The sequence below is a fragment of the Nanorana parkeri genome, unplaced genomic scaffold, assembly GCF_000935625.1.
Source record: "Nanorana parkeri isolate BGI_ZX_2015 unplaced genomic scaffold, ASM93562v1 scaffold180, whole genome shotgun sequence".
In the NCBI taxonomy this organism is placed as follows: Eukaryota; Metazoa; Chordata; class Amphibia; order Anura; family Dicroglossidae; genus Nanorana; species Nanorana parkeri.
The window spans coordinates 242,949-256,935 of NW_017306448.1; the positions used below are offsets into that span (position 1 = coordinate 242,949).

Below are 13,987 nucleotides of genomic sequence, written 5' to 3' on the forward strand. Positions count from 1 at the left end.
TGAACATCCAGCACTGCAATGCTCCCTCTGCTGTCAGAACCTGCACATTACAACCCTGTAGGCTTTTATGGGATTGTCTCCATGCTGGGAGAAGGACTGGGCCAGGGTAGGGAGACTTGTAACAAACCGTAGCAGCGGGCCTCGGATCTTGGCAAGCATAGATCTGTGGTGGGAGAGGGGGGGATTGTTTAGGTCTGGGGAGGGGGCAAAAAGAATAAGTGCACTTTGTCTAACAGTATAATCAGAACATGCTGGGCAGCATCCATTCAGACTGATGTCCTGATACAGATGAAATACCCATTTAGAATAATTGGAGAGGAATGCAAACAATAGTAAAATAGTCCAGACGGAAATGTAACCTCATCAGACAGAACTTGGCATTAAAAGCATTGAAAGAAAGAAAAATAAGGCATCAAATGTTCCCATTACATAGTGTGAAGCCATCAGTCCCCCGACGCTGGGTCCTGTCACTCCACCTTTCCTTGTGAAGTCACTCCATCACTCCTCCTTTCTGTGTGATGTCACTCCGCCTTATCCCTGTGATGTCACCTCATCACTCTGCCTTTCCCAGTGAGGTCACCCTCCTCAAACACAGCAGCGGGACCAGAAAGGACACTGAACAGACGGTGAAGCAGAATTCAGCACCAGCCACCCAGTACACTGTAAGGAAGATAAAAGTTCTGATCAGAGTCAAATACTGGACAACACACATCGGTGGAAGAGACATGGGGGCTGCCATTGCGAGATCTCATTCTGAAGATGCCAGTTTCCTGGCTGCCATGGTTCCCCTCTTTGCATCCCTTACCTGAAACAAGCATGCATATAATGACATCTGACTACACGGATTTCACAGATATGAATACTTTTAATATCTGATCCATGTGGATGCTATAAAGAGAATGACATTTTCTCAGCAGGGTGCGGTGTGGAGCATTCAATGTACACAAATCAAAGTTTGAAGACTCTTCGGGGACTTCACAGGCTGTTTCCTGATTTGTATTCTCCTGGACCGTCTCCAGCACTGACACACCTAAAGTGTTACTGACATAACAAACAGCAGGGAATTCCGACAAATACATCATCTAATCATCCCGCCATTAGAGACACTCACATGTGGCCGCTAAGACGGGTCCCACCGCTCGGGCTAGAGCGCCCAGACTGCGCAGAATGCCCATCACCGTGCCCTTCTGACTGGCCGAACCTGCAGAGGAGCGACAGAAGAGGAACATTCATCATACTGACTGCAGAAACTAATACAATTATTTTTATTCTTTTTCCCCTTGTACCGTTTCTTTATTTTTTTACATTTATAAACACAAATCTACCAAGTTTTGTATAATGAATCTGTCGCACAGAAAGCAAGCGCATAATCGCTTACAATAATTTACAATTTAACGGCACATGTCCAAGCGGATGATTCGGAGAATTATTTAAAGATGAATTCCAGGCCGGTATGAAACACAATACAAAACACAAAAATTCCCCAGACTCAACCTGCCAGCCAGCCTGCAACCAAACAAGTAACCCTGTCAACAGTATGCGTTAAAATCAGAGGTTTTAGTTGCACAAACTTTTGGCCAAAAATATGTAGAAGCCACACTGCCGCGCCAAGGCACCTCTGCAAAGTGTGGTCCTAACTCTATGTATCCGAGTCTCCAAGTGTGAGCATATTAATGAAGTTGATAAATTACATGCAGGTGTACCTGGAGGTAGCCAACTCCTCCTAGTAAGGTGCAGGGACGCACTGGAGGCCCAGCAACCAAAAATGCACGCTGGGACTCCAGTGCGTCCCCCTAACCCAAAATGGTCAAACTAGAAAAAATGGTACATGCATGAATCTATAACCGGCCTTTATAGCAGGGCACAAGCATTTCATACACTTCTGTGTTCACTAAAATCTTTACACTTATTTGAAAACGCAGCTCGTATGAATACCTCATTCTTGCCATCAGCTTCCTGTAATCCTTTGCACAGAAGCACTCAGACTGGCAGAGTGACAGCGCACTGAGCCAATCGGAACAGTATTGCTTTGCACAGTGCTGTCAGTCTAACATAGTAAATAAGGGGGGAGAGTATAGGGATGATGCCATCAGTGTGTTGCACAGCTGCTCCCTCAATGTCCAATCACAGGCTGTGGTGGGCCCTGGACAAGGCTGTACTGTTTCACTGCAGTTTAGGCTGCAGAGAGGTCCTGCAGCCTATTGCAAGTTTTTTTGGGAGCTGGAGATTAATGGGCAGAGGGGATTTCTTTAATTGATTTAGTCACCGCTGCTCTGCTACTCCTGTGAAGCAAAAGCCCAACTGCTGATCTATCCAGCTGCTGGTTTAGTGCTGAATTGTGGCTGTAGCTGTGACTGCATCATTAATGCCCAGTGGCATTTAGTGCACATCATGCTATGCTGCAGACCTGATTTGAGGCCTGACCTACAATGGGCTGCATGTTAGGCACAAGGGCTAGAGTAGAAACAAGAGGTCACCAGCCAGCAGACAGCAGGAATGTGCCCAAAAGAACATCTTTTTATTTATGCATTTGGTCACAGATAGAGCACAATGAAGATAGAGCCTGATGAAGGGAACTAGGGATGTTTAGATACCAAGTACCGATACTCATTGGATTCAGGTGCCAAGTGTAAAGTTTGGTGGAGGGGGGATTATGGTGTGGGGTTGTTTTTCAGGGGTTGGGCTTGGCCCCTTAGTTCCGATAATATAGTGTACATTAGGGATGTACCGATACCATTTTGCAAGTACTGATACTCGCCCAAGTCCTCACAGACACAAGTACTGATACATTTTTGTTTATTGTCATGTGACAGTTTTTCTAAAACAATACAGACTAATTATTTCAGGGCAGTGGTGGAGCGCAAGATCCAGGTCCCAGCTGCAACCGCTGCAACCCTGGTAGTTCTTGTGAAATGCCAAGTATCAGCACTGGTATCTGAACATCCCTACAGGGACCCCTACTTGGCCCCAAAACATTGCGCGTGCTTTTGGACCCATTCCTGCTGTGTGCTGGTGACATCTTGTTTCTATTCTGATCCAAGCCGTGCCATCCGCAGTCACTTCAGCAACCATCTCCCTAGGGGTTGTCCGGTAAGGAGTGAGGCAGGATACCCTCTTGAGGCTCCAGGGCTATGAACACTGAAGTATGTTGTGACCACTCTAGTTGATACATTTGGCTGCAGTCCAAATACACCTCAAGAGGACATGTTGCATCCAAAATAACACAGCACAACGCAAAGCAGGTCCAATGCAGCCTCTGAACTTTCATGTGTAATGCTCCATTAATGTCAAGTTTGCAGCCCTGTACCCATCATATGCAAGAAAACCATGGCCCTGTAAAGTAGCCCAAAATGTGCAGTTGGATGTGGCTTCACTATCATTTACATTTTACCAACACTACATGTTAAAATCATACTACAGCTTTTACAAAGTCATAAATACAGTAAGTCTAATTTGTGTGCAGGTTGCATTATTGTATTATTAATGCCTGAGCATAGTGGTGAATAAGCCTTCTAGCTGTACTGGGGTCCGGGATTCAATTCCCCCCAGAGTGGCTAACTGCAAGGAGTTAGTTTGATGTTCTCCCCCATGTCCTCTTATGTGGGTTTCCTCCATGTGGCTCGTTTTCCTGGCACAACTCTAACATAATACAGGGTATGCTTCCAACCTACATAGACTCTAATAGGTGTCTCTGTGACTGTGGTTGGGCACTAGACTGTAAGTTCCTGGGGATCAGAGACTGATGGGAATAGATAAATGAGTTCTGTGAAGCAATGAGAATATGTCAGTATTGTATACAAGAATGAACAGTAAATATGACAATGTCACTTCAGAAATCAATGTGATAAAGCAGGGAGAGGTTATCTGTATTTGGAGGGCACAATAATCCTCTCTTCACATTCTCTCTCCCCGCCAACAAAAGGAAAATCAGACAAAAAGGTACATCATGAAAAGCCACAGGCTCCATAAATAGCATCTATTCATCAATACAGACTGAGCCGAGTGCAGCAAGGAGGCTTCTTACTACCAGATGGGAGAGGCGGCCTTGAGACTGCATTACACACTGCATACATAGTGATAATCGGGCCGTACGATGGTTAGCACTCTCACCTTAGCAGAGTTTGAGGACCAAATCCCACCAGGCCACCATCTGTCCTCCCCGTATTGGTGTAGGGTTCATCCCAGAAAATGAACTGCCATCTAACCAAAATTGCCCTAGAGTATGTGCAAAAACCATTAATAAACCATCACAGGATGGATCTCACACTGGTGCCCAGGTATGGCTGTCTATCAGCTCGCTGGGTGCTGAGGAACTAAAATTCCCAGCATGCAGTGAGATATATTGGCTCTGAGGGCATGCTAAAATTTATAAAGCTATACGATTATATCTATAATATAATTTTATTTCTCGTACATTGAGGGACACAGGAAGTCTTAAGCCTTCAGGTTATACTGCCAACTACAGGAGACTTGGACACTGGCAAACAAAAAAACTGTAGGCCAGCCCAGGGTATAACCCCTACTACTAACCATCATGCCTCAATTTTGCTGGCGTCCTAAGAAGATAGATCTATTTTCCTAAGCTCGGTTCCTTTTAAGACTTGCCTGTCATTTTTATAGCCCTTTGTTCTTCAGTAAAGACTCTTCACTATACTGTTACTGGAGGATTCTTCTTGGATTTGCAGCTATCTGATGTGGTTGTCCTCAGCCTGGCTAATGGACCGCACCCAGACCCCATTGGACTTGACGTTGGGAGGGTGAACCTGGAAGTGGTCTTCAGGCCCCGTGTTTCATAGGGGTACTTTCTCAAATGCGTTCTGATTAAATTGGCTGTGAATTCCTTTCCAAGTACAGAACCGCTACAATTGCCTCTCTGCAAACCAAATTGATTTCGGAACGTTCAATCAACTTTCTAATCGTGGATGTGACCAAATCGATGATCAATTTCGACCGCAGTGAAGAAGAAATTTAAAGGGGCATGTTGGAAAATGTTTCTCAATCAAAGGAAATTCTCACAGTGAATGTGGCTTTCATTCATTTCCATTCATTTCAAACATCGAACGTTAAATAATGAAAATCAAACGAAACGTCAAACGACAATCACCAAGTCCTTGAATGTATTATTGAAGGTTCCGACGTGCTCTTTCCTACAAACGTTCGTTTTCCTACTTTAGCAAGTAGGCCCCATCTGCACGAGGCCCTGGAGCTCCCTTATTTTATTAGGGACAATCATATAAAAGTTGCTGGGGGCCATTATTCTCCGATTTCCACCATCTTTGCTGTGGAAGGGGTTAACACTGTGAGACAGAGCACAGACGTCATTCAGCTGGGTAGAGTATCATGCTCACACTTGGCACTCTCTTTCTCGCCATACAGCATTGAGGAAGCATACCCTCACCTGCTATCCGCTGTCCTAGTTTTGTGAGGCCTTGTTGTGCTGCACTGCAACATGTCCTATTCTAGACATGGGGGGGACAGTCCTGCTGTACTGGGTGCCCCCAGCATACTTTCTACCAATAGGTCAGGGGTTGCTTGCAGCATGCCTAATGACATCTGAAGCCTGGAGTCATGCTGTACTCTTGTACTCTGCTGTTAGAGTCTGTTCCCTCTTCGGCATCCTCCTTGGCTGCATTGGGGGCTTGGTCCTCTGCCCTTTTGGCTGAGGTTTTCACTACAGTGATGCCGGACTATATGACCCAGATTACTAAGTTATATTCTGACTCTGATTACAGAGGTCACAAGTGTGCTCCCGCTCCCTCTCCAGCAGATTCTGTATCTGTTTCCTTAGAGGCTTCTGAGCCATTGACCACAGAGCATCTGCGTGACTCTAAACAATACCAGAATACTAAAGAGCAAACTGCTAAATCATCTCCCTCTCTAAATGTCAAGAAGTGTCCATTTCGTTTCTCCACTCCCTCAAAGCTTGATCCCCTGGTCACCGCCAAAGTCTGGCATTACAAGTCTGCCAAAGCTTCATACAAGTCTTCTTCACAATGAAGGTGCCCTCCCTACATCTGTTGACCTTTGCGTAAGCTTGGTCATGTTGCATCCTAGATGTCTGGATGCAAGAGGTGGTGTTCCACAGCTAAAAACTCAAGTTTCAGTCCCTATCCCTCCTTGTTTGCTCACTTCATACTTTCCTGTGTCTCCTCGCAGACTGGCAGATCTCCATCAGGCCCTCTCAGGCCTTTTGGACCAAGGTTTTCTAGCCCTGGTCCCTGCTGAGGAACAGTTTCAGGGGTTTTACTCCAACATTTCCAATGTTCCAAAACCCAAAAGGAGGCATTCACTCTATCTTGAGCCTCAAGGCCTTGAATGTTTGCATACCAAGCCAAACATTAGGGATGGACTCAACCAGATCTGTCATTGCCTTGCAATTTGGTCGATCTTCTGCACCTTAAGTGGTCACCATAGTGCCGGCTCCAGCGTTGGCCCTGTTGTGCCCTCGGGGGATGCCCATCATGGTGTACTTAGCCCTTGCCAACTACGTCCTTAACAGGAGGCAGGCCAAGAAGGGAAATGCATCTTACAGAGCTTCAGGTAGATCTTGAACCTTCAGAAAATGTCTGTGGAACTGACTCATCGACTCCAGGACCAGACAAGGACCAGACCTGGAGTATCTGAGTATGTTCTGATAAGAATCCGATGTTGATGAGAAAACTGGGCTCACAAATGGTGTTTTAATTCATCCCAAATGTGTTCAGTACGGTTCAGGTAAGAGCTCTGTGCAGGCCACTTGAGATCTTCTACAACAAACTCATGAAATTGTATCTTTATAGAGCTGCTGGTTGTGCACAGCGTCACAGTCATGCTGGAAGAGAAAAGAGCTTTCCCCAAACTATTGCCATAAGGTGAAAGTGCACAATTGTCTAAAATATCTTTGTATGCTGTATCATTAACAGTGCCCTTCACTCGAAACACCCAAAGTCAATAAGTCGGGGGGGGGGGAGCACACACTTTTTACCATATAGTAGTGTTGTAAAAGTACTTACCATATGTTGACACCATTGAGGATAAACACGGCACAACAATGGCTGCAGCTAAAAGAGAAAAGCAATTATCAGACCGATCTAAACTAGAAACGAGTCCACGAGACAACCAAATATCACAGGGCAATCTATCACAGGATGACATATTTTATTAGGAGAAGTGCACTGATTCTGCCCAAACCCAAACGCAGCCAATCAGATTTCAGTTTACTTTACTCATCCCGGTTAAATAATTTCCAGTTGGCTGCTGGGCTTTGCATGCCATGAGCGCTCTGACAGATGTTAGAAAGTAAACAATCACAGTGCTGGCATAAGAGGAAGCAAATTCCTTGGCTGTGATGGTTTCAGCCCGGTCCTGCGTCATGTTCTATAACTTCCGTATGTGTTAATGTGTTATTAAGTACTGTATGACCGCGTCATGACAGATCTCTACAGGATTTCCCGGTAATAAAAGGAATCCAAAAAACATTAGGGATTTTACAGCATGAGATACACAAGGACGGACAACGCAGCTCAGGGTGCCCCCTGCTGGAGACAATGAGGACAGGGCATGACAACACCTCGGAAGAGCTGTCAGGTCAGAACTGTCATATAACTCAGGCTGGAATAAGACGGATACATGACAGCATAATGCTTTCATATAAACAACAGCACATCAAATACCAACGTGAGAACACAATGGAAGAGGGAAAAATGGTGTTCAGGCATATTGCTGAAATTAGCCGGGTGGGGCGTCTACAAGTGGCCGTCTTCCAAAGTCATTTACTATGCCAGCAGAATAAACTGTATGATAATAGCGTGAGACCAGCAACGGGAATCTATTTTTTTCTCATATACATTCATATGATTCGTTCATTTTACAATGTAATAACATTCACACCTCAAATACCTCAAACAGAAGTATCCTTTGTTTTTTTTATTTTCTAAAAATGTGTATTATGAGCAAAATAAGCCGGTTTGCTATGAATAAATATCTGCAGCTTGTGAGCAGTTTCATTTGACCTAAAATCTAAGCCAGGGGTAGACAAACTTCAGCCCTCCAGCTGTGGTGGAACTACAAATCCCATGAGCCATTGCAAGATTCTAACAAGCACAGACATGACTCCGGGGGAGAGATGCTTCATGGGATTTGTAGTTTCACCACAGCTGGAGGGCCGGAGTTTGGCTACCGATGATCTAAGCAGTCTGGATCACATGGCCTCCGGATATTTCATGTAATTAGAGACTCTAGGAGAGTCTATTGGTTTGAATCAATGAGATAGGAGGGGATCGGCAAGGTAAATCAGAAAGCAAAGCTTGCACTTGTACTTAACAAATACAACCTTATATTACATATGATTACAAACTGTACACAGAAACAAGGTTTGTAAAACATGAACACAAAGATTGGGATAACTTGTAGTAAACCTGTACAGCAGAAAGCAACATATTCACTGGAACGGTAGCCCCAGCAGCCACTTCTACCTCCCTTATCTTCATACTGGTGGCACCAGAGGGTAAGGAAAACACTAATTACTTCCAGGGACTCTGCTCCATCCTGACATGGCATCACTAATGATTGGCCACTTAGGCCTCCAGCGTTGTCACATGGCCTCCTCCTAGAGCTACCACATGGCAAACTTGTGGGCAAACAACCCGTGGCAAGGGAGAGGCGAGAAGGGAAGTATAAGCCAGTTACGACCTTATCCCTGTGTTTGGCCAACTTCTCTGTGTGTCCCTCCCGGTTACAACAGTCCGATCCAAAACATTGCTCCAATTTTAATGAGGCGCCTCCCCCCCCCCCATGTAAATTGAACAAGGTACAGGGCAAGCTTTGTGCACACAAGGGGGGGTTAAAAGTTGTAATGTTTATGCTCTTCAGAGTGAGGAAGATGAAGGGGCGCAGCCTCAAAACCAGTTAGTGACGCCATCCTTCGGCGCAGTGTCATCAAGCTTTTGTTTGCTTCAGAATTGCTCCGCTCCTACAGGACTATGGGAATGCCAAAGCCACTGAAGCAAGTCAAATGCAGGTCAGCAGCAGGTCAATGAAGTCTGAATGATTTCAGCATTATCTGGAAAAAAAGCGCTGCATCTGCCTACTGAAGCTCAGTGACCTGGCACTAACGGGTCACAGTGACTAGGATCAGGTTGTTGGGTCGCCTAGATAACAACGTCTCTGCTTAGAAGGTGCTCAGGAGTATTTTGGGGTGCTATTAACAGTCTAATTGCAAAGTTTTATCTCCATCAGTCTGCTGCACGAATTGCCTGCATATTGTAGAACTGAGCTGCGTTTCTGGTTTTCTGCCTGACCTAAGTTGGAGTTTGTATTTCATTTATTACAATCTTCTAATAAGTGGTTTGATCTGCACAATCCAGAACCCTTTTCTTCTTGGTTCTGACAGATCCGAGTATTTCCTGGGATGCCGAGTCCAGAGCTTGCAAGGATTGCTTTTAACATTGCTCTGAATGTTTTCCCTGACTCCACTAGAACAGACCCTGGTGATCCTCGTGTGCCCATTTACTGCCGAACACTGCATGAGAAAAGATCATTAGGTGGCCACACGGATAGCTTTGGAGGTAGTGCTGCTCTCCCAAAGGAGTCACTTAGGGGTATATTTATGTATTATGCACATTCATTCTGTGTGAATGGGGCAAAAATGTATGTTATTAGTATGTTTTCTGTCCCAGACAAATGGAACTCCTTCATATGATTCGTGTAAAAGTATACCATAATGACCACTAGATGGAGTCAGGGAGCACAGGAAATACTTGTTTTCTATGAGCCACAGCTCCATCTAGTGGCCATATTGAGGGATTTTCCTGACCTCACATTTGAACTGGAAAGAAAATATACCAACATTCATTTTTGCCTCTATTCACACAAAATAAATGTACATGCAGTTTCACAGGGTGAATTAATCTGCAGTTTTTTTTTAATGAATGCCCCCTTTAAGTCAGCCTGAGCTGGTCTCATACGCAATAAGCAGGCAGTGACACATGAGAAGGCACCTCTATTGAGTCAGAAGAACTCTCTCTCGCTCTCTTTGTCTCAGTCAGCCCCTAGGCCTCCATTAAGCACATCATGAGAGCTCAGTGGTAGAACTTGGCCCATCTCATCCCTGTGCATTCTTTTTGACCATTAGCCTCAGTAAACAATAGGGAGGCACGGGGGGTGGCAGGGCCAATGTCAAATGGAAATGGAATTTGTATAACGGGGCTCTGAGGGCATTTTGAGACAAAGTTGACCCTTCCTCTAGAATCCTGAAGGTGTCCGCTACCGGATGAAGTGCCTGCTCAGCACTTATGTGACCAGCACAGGTAGACCTTGGGAACTCGCACCTACCTTTTTTTTTTACCCATTATAACTGTGGTCATTGGAAGTTTTTGCTCTGGGGCCAATCATCCCAACAAGTAGAATTCTAACTACACTGACAAAAGCCTATAGAACCGAAATGAAATAAGACAGGCAATGAATAATGTTGCTAAAGTTTACTCCCCCGACATCATAGTCTGCCAGGCGGAGTTGAGCTTGAATGCTGCTGTGGTATAAATGTGTAGAACAAGTCTAGTCCAGCTGTAAAAAATAAGTCAAGGCAACTGGACTCGCTGTATTTTTCAAAGTCCAGTTGCCTTGACTTATTTTTTATAGATACACCATGACCTGGATGAATGACAACCTTTACAGACAAGTCTAGTGCAGAACTAAAAAAACTAAAAACTTACCAAACGAATAGAGCAGAAGCCCCAGTCCCAGCATGACGAGCCCATTTGCCCATCCAATCAGCAGGAAGGCTGGGATCAGCAGAACCATGGCCTGCAGGAAATGTAGTAGTTAAATCAGACTCTTACATTATGCATCTCATCATCCACTATAGATGGGTAGGAAACAGTCCAAATTTAATTTGGCATCACCACCAATTTTTATACTTGGCACAGTTTGTAGGCTGGATCAGTAACATAATCAATCAGTCTGGGGTGAATGTTGTAGATCAATATGAGGTTAAAGCCCAATTATACTTTCCGTTTAGGTCCCAGAGCATTACAACAAAAGATGGTCATAGTTTTACAGAGTTTTTTTTCTCCCCCGGGCTCTGGCGGTCGAACTACCACTGCTGTCCTGATGTCTAATACTAGTCCATTGACTTGCACTGGACACGAGGACGCCGAGGGGCATTGCACAGCCGGAGGGGAGTGAGGAGAGGTCAATGCCATGGGACATAGGGTCATATGAGTACCTTCTTTATCCTGGCACCTAGACCAAAATGAGCATTTAACCCTTGCAGGGCAGGGTGAGCTTCCATACACCAAAATTGTAAGCCTAATTCACAGGTCTCATAAGGTCTGGACAGCAGATTCATGGTGCTGGAAACACGGGTGTATGCAAACAGCTCCAGTGGGGAAACCTGTACAAAGCAAAGACAGGCTGACAGGCACCCCAGCTGTATTCATATATCATCACATCCACCGCTTATCTGCAGCTAGGGACAGGGACGGCCATCTGTCCCTGGTCACAGGTAACTACTGGATGTGCAGATACATGTTAACAGAGGCGGAGAAGCCTGGATAAAGCAATGACAGGCCGACAGGCTCCGCAGCTCCCCACTGCTGTTGGCATGTATCTGCACATATGCCTACGATTCCATCCACAGCAATCTGCTGCCAGACCTCATGGGATGTGTGAATGACGCCTTAGAAAGTCTAATATGAAGGGTTGTTTTTTCCTAGCAAGCTTGGTGACCTGAACATTTCCTGTTAGATTTTTTTTTTTGTGTTGATTACCTGTTTGACAACTTTCACTTCATTTCCTGGTTTGATTCTCCGAGCGTATCCGCCCTGGACCAGCGCCATGGTTATTCCAATGAAAAAAAACATTTTGCCCTGCTGCATGCTGCCAAGGAAAAGCAAACAATCCAGGTTACAGGCGGGTTCCACATCTGGGAACACTTAACATGGTACAGCCCATACTGTCAGCACTGTGTTTATGTTCCATCTGGACTGATCTCCTCCAGATGTTCACCACCCTCTGCTGGACGTCCTACCATCACCTTCTCAGCGCAGCCTGTTAATACCACCGCAGAATGGTTCTATATTCCGAGGTTAGGAAAACATCCTACGTCTTCCCCGACCGGCTTAGGCTCAAACAGCCATCTCCCAGCACAAATCATAATAGTAGATGAAAAATGGCTCCCCGCATTTGTCAGCTCGGCGAGGAATGGAAATAAATCGACCCTCATGAGAAAATATACCAAGCAGTTTATTTTGTGAGTATTCCAATAAAAATGAGACAGGTTCTCAGGGTCAGCTGGTCCAGAGTTCAATAAGGTAAAGAGACTCCGTTCACATCTGTGCACAAATTTTCTTGTCACTTTGCAGGATGCACTGCGCGGCCATCAATGGTACCCCAATGGACATTGCAGCACCATGCATTTTGGTGCACAGTGTTTTTTTGAAAAAAGTGCAGGGGCTTCTTTGGTGAGATTGTCGCGTGTAAAGCAGCCCATCAAAATGAATGGGCTGTCCTCTACAGGACACACAAAAAAAGCACATGCACACAGATGTGCTGTCACACCTACTAAAGTGTGGACAAAGCCTTACACAGCCAAACCTATTAAACTGTCAGAAGAACTCAAACATTATAATAAGAAGTATTTAACCAAACGACAGCCCTCCATAGGCATCTAAAAGGTCTGATAATAATAATCTACAGATTCAGGTGTTGGAGTCAGAAGCTTACGCGTGGGAAGGAGGGGGAGGGGTGTTTAAAAGTTGAATATATTTAAGCAACGTATTTAAAAGAGTCATTTTTGTGTGCAGGCTACTTTCTGTAATTGAGACATTTTTACTTCCTTCTTTTCTTTTAGAGAAATTATTTTTGTATATTGTGAACTCATCTAGACAGAAGTGAGTAGACTTGTTGGTTTTGCTGACTGGTTGCTGAGAGATCTGATTAAATGTCCCAGTCCTATAAATGGGTGGATATAAACCTTTGTCATATGCAGTTGACTAACTGCCCCCAGAAATGTATTGTATTAAATCAAACCCTGACAGAAATTCTAGCTGCCCAACCCCAAAGAAAGGAGATAGGAATCTGACAGATCGCTGTGTATAAGTGACAGGTCCACTTTAAACGGAGTAAAACAAGGCACATTTTGGAATGATAGTGTAAGATTTGAACACATGAAGCAGATAATCCCGATAAACAATCAGTAGTCACAGGGCTGTGATCGGGTGTTGGCTAAGCATCCCCGTTCACTCCCCGGCATAATCCTCCCCATTTGTGGCTGGAGATAATACAAAATGGAATGTCAGAAATAAGCTGACAGTGGGGCACTATTTCTGCTATGTGTGCACAACACAGCTCAGGGGGCCAGACATGACACATTCCAGGAATATTACAGATCGTCTGCTGCCCTCTACACACATGAAAAAAGAAGACCCAATTCTTTATTGTACTTCATAGGAGACATCAACGGGACAGCTCATAGACACAGTCTGCTTCCAGGCGTCCATTTATTGATAAAGCATTGAGGATGATGAGACAGAGGCCAAGAAATGACAGTTCTTGTCCTCAGCAATGTTTACCCTGTGCTTGTGTGGGTTTCCTCTGAGTACTTGTGTGGCTCCTCTCTAAATTGGCCCTAGTGTGTATGTATGCATGTGAGCTAGGGACCTTAGATTGTAAGCTCCTTGAGGGAGAAATAACAGTCCCCTCTTACATGTGTACATAGAATGCAGGCACATAGGGCTTGAGCTACATGGGTGGCTTTATGTAGCATTCATTCCATAAACAGTCAGGACATTATTATCTGTATGGAGATTGCATGTTCTCCGTGTGCTTGTGTGGGTTTCCTCTGGGTGCTTCCTTCCAGACGCCAAAGACTTGCTGGGAGGGTAATTGGATGCAGTTTAAATTGTTGTGTGTGTGTGTGTGTGTGTGTGTGTGTGTGTGTGTGTGTGTGTGTGTGTGTGTGTGTGTGTGTGTGTGTGTGTTTTGGGTTCGCTGTGTTTGTGCTCGGCGG

At 44.9% G+C, this 13,987-nt stretch overlaps 1 protein-coding gene across 1 annotated transcript in view; it reads right to left on the minus strand.

Moving 5' to 3' along the window:
- Positions 1-491: 491 nt before the first annotated feature.
- Positions 492-13,987, minus strand: part of MFSD10 (major facilitator superfamily domain containing 10) — a 40,524-nt gene continuing 27,028 nt past the window's right edge. The window contains exons 9-13 of the mRNA XM_018554982.1: positions 11,748-11,856; positions 10,692-10,782; positions 6,993-7,040; positions 1,112-1,201; positions 492-660 (exon numbers count right to left, since the gene is read on the minus strand). Of these exons, the coding sequence (XP_018410484.1) occupies positions 554-660; positions 1,112-1,201; positions 6,993-7,040; positions 10,692-10,782; positions 11,748-11,856 (445 nt within the window). The 3' untranslated portion in view covers positions 492-553. The remainder of the gene's footprint in view (positions 661-1,111; positions 1,202-6,992; positions 7,041-10,691; positions 10,783-11,747; positions 11,857-13,987) is intronic.